The following is an 8,941-nucleotide window of genomic DNA, read 5'->3' on the forward strand; positions in this document are numbered from 1 at the left end:
GAAAAAAAACGATGTCAAAATTCCCCAGAAACCGACCTAAAACGATCAGATTCCGGCAGCTGCGATCGCACGAGTTCCTTTCTCAATCACCAGGACTTGCGATGGTCCCATTGGTGTCTTTCGTTGATACGCAGACGTGGCTTTTGGGGGTGGGGGTGGGGGGGGGGGGGTGGGGGAGGGGGGGGAGGGTGTTTGGGGGTCACTGGTTTTTCGGCCGCACTTTCTCGGGACGGCTGTGGACGAAGCTGTAGAGGTGCTCGCGATTAAACCCGGGGTGAGGGGGTGGGGGGGAGAAATCGAATCGAGCTTTCCGTTCAGGACTGCGATCCAGGAATGCTGAACGGAAATATGTGTGTGTGTGTGTGTATGTATGTGTGCGTGTGTGTGTGTGTGTGTGTGTGTGTGTGTGTGTGTGTGTGGCCCCTGTTTTGCTGGACCTCCAACGGCTGCCCGGTCCACCCACAAAATACACAGTCACTCCTCCTTCCAGGATCTGCTGCGAAGCACTTTGAGACGTCTCAACGACGCGATAAGGCTCTGTGTCAAATGCAAGGATTATTATTATTATTATTATTATTATTATTATTATTATTATTATGAATCGTTAGAACAATATTCGCAGCCACTAAACGCGCGCTGACAGCTGAACGAGAGATCGCATTATAATTTTACGCGTAATCTACTCCGCGGCAATCGGCAAACAGCGACCCTTGATCAATTCCTTTCTTCTTGCCTCATTCCTCCGCCTCTGTCGTGCGTTTTCCCTACGTGTCGGGCGACATCCAGAGCAGACGCAACAGCCGAGAGCTCTCGATTGCTTCCAGCTGCCGTAGGACCTCGCGACGGGCGTGATTTATTTCCAACAAGGTCTTTGGGTTCCCCCCCACCGCAAAGCACAGGGGTTCCCCCCCCTCTCTCTCTCTCTCTCTCTCTCTCTCGCCTCAGAGAAACAAAGCGAGCCTCGATGTTCAGCACGGGGTGGGGGGGGATGGGGGGGGGGGTGGGGGGGGGGCGTTAACCCCAGTGCAAATGAAGCCCCATTTTGTGGGGAATTGTGTGAGAATTGCGTTCCAATTGCCGTCTTCCCGGTCCAGCCAGATCACCAACAACAAGAGTACAAATGACAACAACGCCCCTCGCCGTCTCGAGACGTCTTAAAGCGCTTCACGGGATTCCACTGGCAAGTGGAGTGACTGTGCGTTTTGCGGGAGAAGCAGGACGTCAATCCGCTTCGGGTGACCGTTCGGAAAGGAATTCGAGGGTGGAAGGGCGGGCGGGTGGGTGGGTGGGTGGGTGTGTGGGGGGCAGCGGGGGCGAACACAAGGGCAGAAAGTGAGAGGGTGGGGGGAGGTTGCGGGGGAAGGGTGGGTGGGGGGGGGGGCGTGAGAGACGGAGTGGTAAAGGGGGAGGGAGCAACGAACCTTCCTTTGTCGACTGTCTCGAAAAATCTCGTTGCTGTTCTGTTGCATCAGAATTCGAAGCACGTTGGCCCGGTTTTCCGAAACATTTGCTTTTCTTTTAATATTATGTATTGCTGTTGCGAGTTGACGTGATTCATTTCTCCCCTCCGCAGTTTCTTTAACGTTCAGTCAACCTTTAATGCCGCAGCCAGCCGGATATGTGTCGAGGCGGTTTATTCTGCTGACTCGGGCCGTCTCAAATGTTTCTTTTATTTTGCAGTCCTCCTTTCAATCAGCGTCGCCAGTAATGGTTCCAAACCGTTGGAGTCTTGCGCTGCGGTCCGGCTCGGAGTCAGGCTCCGCCACTGTTAAGCCCTCTGCGCGGAGGGTTATTAGATCGCTTTCCAAGGGTAATAATCCCTCCAAAAAGAAAAATAGTATTAATTTGGTCACTCAATCCACGACTGCTTGCGTGGGGTGGGGGGGGGGCGGGGGGGGTGGGTGGACGCTGCTGTGCAATTTCGCCCACAAAACATACAGTCAATTCTCTTTACAGGAAATTCCGTGAAGCGCTTTGAGACGTCTCGACGACGTGATGAGGCGCCGTGTCGAACGCGAGGTTTATTCTTCTGACAATGCCTCTTGTTATACAAATAATAATAATCCTTGCATTTGATATCGCGCCTTATCACGTCGTCGAGACGTCTCAAAGGATATATGGTCAAGTGGTCGCGACTGTGCCTGTATTGTACTGGCAATATGTGGAAGGCGGGTGGACTCGGAATCAAAACTAGACGATGGAACTGCATTCTCTAAACCTCGACCAAACTAGCACCTTGGCCAAGCATAGTCCTACGGTGTGAGCTATAGCCCGGTCGTTCCCTTCATCCGCCCATCCAAATAGATGTCACCTCACCCCCGAAAATGACTGGATGAGTAATGTCGCTAATGGTCCAAGTTGTTCTCATCTATCCTGTGGCCCCTCATGTCATTTGGGCCCATCTGTCCTTTGGCACGAGGTGATCTTTTTTCCCTTTGGCTCCAAGTTTGCAGAGAACAGCTGGAACAGTGAATGCTAAGGAAATACGCAGTCATCTCACTTGAGCAGCGTATCCCGTGAAGCGCTTTGAGACGTCTCGAAGACGTGATAAGGCGCTGTATCAAATGCCAGGATTATTATTATTATTATTATTATAATAAACGAAGGCCGCTGTCTAAATGCTGTCGCCGCTGCTTCTGCTGTCGTTTGCAAACCGCATTGACGCAGTTCGTCGAAACGAAGTGCTTCCTAATCAGTTCAGAATCGAAGAATTTCCTGCAATCTTCAATTTTAAGGCAAAATGGCCGGAGTAGCTGATGCACAAACCCTCTGAAGGTTAAAGTCTTGCGCAAGGTCTGTCTGTCTGTCTGTCTGTCTATCTATCTATCTATTATTTTTTTGGGGGGGTCACATGCGGAATTCCATCACCATGCTTAAGAGCAAGCGAACGGTATCTTGACCTTTCTCGCTACATCTCTCTTTAGCTCACGTTCTCTGCATCACTCTCTAAATCATTCGCTCTCTCTCTCTTTCTATATCACCCCCTCTCTCTTTCTCTCTCTCTCTCTCTCTCTCTCTCTCCCGCCCCCACCTTCTCTCTCTCTCTCTCTCTCTGTGTGTGTGATATTGTGAAACACACTCCGCCACAATAAATCCACACCGTTCCTTTGAACGCGCTGAGAATTTACATGTTGCCAGTGGTCCCATCCTTTAAAAGACCGCCCCCCCCCACCCCACCTCACCTCCGGGTAGTGAAACGGCGTCGGGTGTAGACTGAATCTGGGAGCGCACCTCCAAGCCACGGTGTTTAACAAGCCCGGCGATCGCAATCGCGGTGAACGGGGTTAAAACCCGGCCACAGCTTGTTCAGGTACCGACTGAGAGCGAGAGAGAGAACAAGTGCCTCCTCGTGCGCCTTAAGTGCCGTCATCTTGAAACGTGCAGCTCGGGTTTCCAATGGGGGGTTCGAAAAAAAAACAAAGCTCTTTTGCAAACGATTCTTTGACGTGTATTTTTTTTCTCTCTCTCTCTCTCTCTCTCTCTCTCTGTGTGCATATTGGATTAAAATGAAACGAATGGTTCAGTAAGTCTTTTCCAATAGAGCATTTGTTTGCTCCTGGACGCGCAAGACAGATGGCCTGATACGGGGGCATAAATCTCTCTCGCGCAGAACCTCAAGAGCTAATGGCTTTGAGAGTTTTTTTTTTGGCAAATCGGAGAAGAATCGCTGGTCTTTTTTTTGGCGCGGGGGGGTGGGGGGTGGGGGGTGAGTGGGGGGGGTGAGTAGGAGGTGGAACGGTCTTTGTGATGCAGCGTAGTGACTGTGCGTTGTGCAGGCAAAACCTGGCGGCTAAATTGCCCCGCGACTGTTGCCCGCTCCCTCCGTTCAGCGGGCTCCGACCTGCTCCATCTTTCCCGCCCGACCCGCCCTAGCATCGGTGGCTGGGCTTTCAGCCTCTCTGCCCCCGCACCTCTGGAACTCCATCCCATGATCCCTTCGAGGCGGGGACACTGGGACTCAGTTAAAAAAAGTAGCTTGACGTAGCGATGGGGGGGAGGGGGGAGGGGACAGATGAGATCGGATGGACCCAAGGGAATTCATCCAAACCAATCTTGTGATCCTAAGGGTTTATTGTGTCCTATTCCGGGGCTCAAACCCACAATCGCTGAACTCGCAGTGAGCCAGGCTGCCCTGTTAACCTTTTCCTGATCACGCAGCTGGCTCTCAAGTGGTTAAATACGAGCGAGTCGCACGTTTCTCCAAACCGGGGGGGGGTGGGGGAGAACCCAGGGCACGAACAGCCACTAAACAATACTCATAGACGTGCGTTTCTTCCTAAGGTGCTCTGGAAAACATCAATTTGTCTGGTTTGTGATCGTAGCTTTGTGATAGACTAATTATTTTCCCTCGCCTCGGGTTATGTTTCCAGCCGCGAAAGAGGTTGGCAGAGCAGGCGATGTCAGCTTTTATTAATATCCCTTCCATTTTGATACACCGCTTATGCTTGAAATTAAACATGTGATAACAGGCTTCATAAGTAAGCGACACGAGGCACATTGAGATGGATTCACTTTTAGCCGGACGTCAATTACCTTTCGAACCCCGGGCTTTCTCGATTTTTTTTTTGGTGGTGGGGGGGGGGGGCGGGAGGGGGTGGGGGCTGAGTTTTATTTGATTGGATTGTTTGAAACACAGAGGAAGCAAAGAGAAGAGACAGAGCTCCGTTAATTAACGTTCGCGCCCAGGCTTTTTATTCTCACTTTCAGTCGCGCGCTGCGTTAATATTCAACGGTCGCGGTTCCTACGAGAAAAAAAATGGTGGTTTCGAGGGAAAAGCAAGGAAAACTGCAGGGGGATAGTTGATTTGGGAATCTGTTCCAACTCCTACTCGATCTCCACAGATACCTATCCTATCTATCCCTGCCCGAGGCTTTCCGTCAACGGGGGGGGCCGTGGCTGGTTGAGAGACCGGCTACGGATTCCCAATCGATGCCCAATCTTCATCGCAGTCAACGCGCGATCTCTCACCTCAACTCGGTCAAAGGACAGTGACCCAGTCCGTGGATCTCAGAGCACCACACTAGCCGGTCGCACAGGGCCTTTCCTGCGGCCTTGACAATAATAATAATAATCCCTTGCATTCGATACAGCCCCTCATTCACGTCTTCGAGACGTCTCAAAGCGCTTCGCGGGACACGCTGTACAGTGAATTGACTGCATGCCTTGTGGGCGAAAGGCGAGCAGCCAATTGCGCACAACGGTCGGGGATTGAGCGACCAAATCGCGGGGTTAACAGGAGAGGGAGGGCAAAGGGTTCAAATAAAATGGTGCGCTCGTAAGACTAAGCGGCAAAGCAGAACACCTCACGGCTATTCCAGACGAGGGCCTAACTTTGATTCAATAGGAAGAAAAAGAACAGGTCAATGATCATTGCCTCCCAGATTGGACTGTGCTTTTTCCCGGCGAGACTGCCTGGAAAATAACACCTTGTTACTCTCGTTCACTGCTTCCGCTCAGTGCTGATAAGGCACCGAAGCGGACTTGTTGTGCGTGAAGTCAGGATTAAAAGCGTTGATCTTTGCAGCAGGTGATAATAATAATAATAATAATGATGATGATGATGATGATGATGATAATTCTTGCATTGTCTGTTCAACACGATCCACATTACACTTGAAACGGCGCCTTATCGCGTCGTTGAGACGTCTCAAAGCGCTTCACAGGATAGACTGTAAAGTGGAGTGACTGTGTATTTGGTGGGTGATGCAAACTTTGCTTTATAATAATAAACAACAACAATAATAACAACAACAACAATAATAGCAATAACGATAATAAAAATAATAATAACAATAACAACAACCATAATAACAATAATGATATAATAATAATAACAATAACCAAAAGGGTTGTGGAACATTTAACGTCCAACTGAACGAAGAGGGACGATGGGCTAATGCCTCATCTGATGGATGGCATCTCTGACGATGAGAGGAAAGTTTCCGAAGGTCAGCCAAAGAGCTGGGGCTCTGAGGGGGGGGTGGTAGCTGCTGAGGTGGGGAGGGAGTTGAGAGCTTCAACCAACGCTCTGCCCAAGCCACGACCGACAGTAGCCAGGCTGAAACCAACCGAACACTAAGTCAGCCGGTCGGAGTTCATCCTCTTCAGTTTGTCGGGCAAGGTGTCCTCGAGCCGGGCAGCCATGGTTCGCACGCCCTGAGCCCTTAGGGTCAGATCGCCGGTGGAGTGGGCGATGGGCTCCGAGTTGACCTTGAACGCGCGGAGGGGCAGGCTTTCCTCGATGCTGGGGGCGTTGGGGGCCGAGCTCATCCTCTGCACTTTGAGCGGGAGGTCCCCGGTGCTGTACGTCTTCTCGATCAGGTTGGTCGTCAACCTCAGCACCTTCCTCTGAAGCTCTTCCCTGGTCGCGCTCATCTTCTGGAACTTGGCCGGCAGATGGCTGTTCTTCTCCTCCGCCACCTCGATGCGTTCCAGAGAGTAAATCTGTCCCCTCCGGCTCTTGCTGGGGTCCACGAAGGGGGTCCGACAGCCCGAGGCAAGGCTCAGCCGTTCCTCCAGCTCCTTCACGCTGTAGGGAAGGGTTGGGACCTCGAAGGTGGAGTGGAACTGGGAGTAATCTACACGGAAGAAGCCTTCCTCCAGGGACATGACAGGCAGGAATCTATGACCCCAGAGGACTTCGTCTTCAGTATAGGAGGTCCTTGCTTGACACGTCATCCCTGGCAAGCAGAGGAAATAGGAAACTGTCAGCTATTGGGAACGATCGGAGCGCGAGAGCCAACACAACAACAAATTACACTTACCGATCGCCTTTGGGAGGACGTCCTGACAGACAGACAAGGATTTGGACCCGAGCCGGGAGATGGGATCAAGAGGGGTGGAGGTCAGGGAGGGGTAGGATCCCGCTATAAAACTCACGCGTTGCGATAAAACTGCCGCAATCGCCTTTGGCCGGGCGCCAACTAACTTACACCCAAATCCACCCTCGCCGGAACCCTTAACACGGTTGACCCAGCGCCTCATCGAGGCTTCGAGACATCTCAAAGCGCTTCGCGGGCTGCGTTGGGTTTATTTTTTTTTACACGCACGCACGCACGCACACACTCTTAAACGCGGTGACCGTGCGTATCGCGGGAGAATTTGCGGCAGCCCAATTTCCTGCCTAGAGAGCGACGTAAACCACGGAGGGAAAATGGCCGTGGAAAAATGGCGGGCGGCGAACGGAAGCCGCGCGATCTCTCGCCGTCGACTCACCGGTTGTCTCCACAATTCCTTCCAGGATGACGACGATCTCGAACTGCGCGTTCCTCAGCGATCGCTCCGACAGGTCGAAGAAGGGGCTCTTGCCGTTCACCTCGTGGCAGATGGTGAGAGGAGACACCAGAAACAGCTGGTCCGCTCCGGTCCCGAACCCCACGTCCAGCTCACACTGATCCAGCGGCAGGAACTCTCCTTCCGGGGTTTGCCTGGACTGAAAGCGGAGGTGGGGGCGGTGGCGGGGGGGGTGGGGAAGGGGGGGGGGGTGAGGGGGAGTGAGTGAGGGAGCAATGGTTTCAGGCTCCGCCACTGATCAGCGCTCCGAGACTCCGAGGGCGCTGTGTAAGTGCATGTTGTTGTCTCAGAGCTTACAACAACAACAACCACGACAACAACAACAACACCCACCACAACACAGTGCACCCACCCCCCACACCCACCACCCCCCCGCCACCCCACCCCAACCAGCAACCCAATCCTGGCGTGCGATACAGCGCCTACTCACGTCTTCGAGACGCCTCAAAGCGCTTCACAGGACGCACCTTAAAGTGGAGTGACCGTGTGGTTTGTGGGGTTGTTAGTAGATGAGGTTCTCCCGCTACCCTTTTCTCTACCCCCACTCATCCATCCCTCCACCCCGTACTCTGCACTACCCCCTCCCACCCCCTCCCCCCCTCCCACTCCCCCACTCTCCCACTCCCCCACTCCCCCACTCCTCAGGGTCTGGTACCTTTATAACTTTGCAGCGGATCTGAGCGGACACCATGTGGCTGTTTCTCAGGTTTCCCACCCGGAACATCAGACAGATCTTGCCGTCCCTCTGGGAGATGACCGCGCTGTGGCTGAACATGAGGGTCTCTGCCCGCTTCTTGGGCTGGGACATCTTGATGAACATGCAGCCGATGAGGAAGGCGTCCACGATGGAGCCCAGCAGCGACTGGAAGAGGAAGAGGATGATGCCCTCGGGACACTTCTCGGTGATGTACCTGTGGCCGTAGCCGATGGTGGCTTCGGTCTCGATGAAGAACAGAAAGGCCGAGGGGAAGTTGTAGACGTTGGACACGCACGGCTCGTAGCTCTCTCCATGGGACGGCCTAATGTCCCCTCGGATGTAGGCGATGATCCACCACATGGAGGCCATCACCAGCCAAGCGATGGTGTAAGTCATGATGAAGATCAGGAGGTTCCACCTCCACTTCAAGTCCACCAGGGTGGTGAAGAGATCCGAGATGTACCTGCTGCTCTCTCCCCCCAGGTTCCCGTGCTGCACATTACACCGTCCGTTCTTGTCCACGAACCTCTGTCGCTTCTTCTTGACCTGCGCCTTGTAGGACGTTCCCCTGGAGGTGCTCACCTGGTAGTCCTCACCGAATTTCCTCCGCAGGGCGGACATCCCTTTGCGGGGGCGGGGGCGGGGGCGGGCGGGGGGGGGATGTACCTGCACCAATCTTCTTCACGTGGAGTCCTGTGGCTTGGGCACTCGCCTCGCAAGCGAGAGGACCGGGGTTCGATTCCCGGGCAGGGAGAAACGTTGGGTAAGTTTCCTGACTCCGCGCGCCTCTGTTTACCCAGCAGCGAGTAGGAACCGGTGGTTAGTCGATTGGCGGATCGCTTTTCTGGGAGTAATAATCCCTTCGAAAAAAATAAATAGCAATAAACTGATCACTTCAATCCACGGCTGTTTGTGGGGACGTCGCTGCGCGCAATCGGCTGTCGCATTTC

General features: G+C 53.3%; 1 protein-coding gene across 1 annotated transcript; it reads right to left on the reverse strand.

The window, feature by feature from the left end:
* Positions 1-6,076: 6,076 nt before the first annotated feature.
* On the reverse strand, positions 6,077-8,615 carry LOC103172478 (G protein-activated inward rectifier potassium channel 1-like). The gene is made up of 3 exons (XM_007885233.2): positions 7,950-8,615; positions 7,217-7,433; positions 6,077-6,681 (listed from the first exon to the last, which is right to left on the reverse strand). Exons 1-3 carry the CDS (start codon positions 8,610-8,612, stop codon positions 6,077-6,079), a joined length of 1,485 nt encoding a protein of 494 aa, XP_007883424.2. The 5' UTR covers positions 8,613-8,615.
* Between the last annotated feature and the right edge of the window lie 326 nt (positions 8,616-8,941).

Source organism: Callorhinchus milii, unplaced genomic scaffold (assembly GCF_018977255.1).
Source record: "Callorhinchus milii isolate IMCB2004 unplaced genomic scaffold, IMCB_Cmil_1.0 Scaffold23, whole genome shotgun sequence".
NCBI lineage: Eukaryota > Metazoa > Chordata > Chondrichthyes > Chimaeriformes > Callorhinchidae > Callorhinchus > Callorhinchus milii.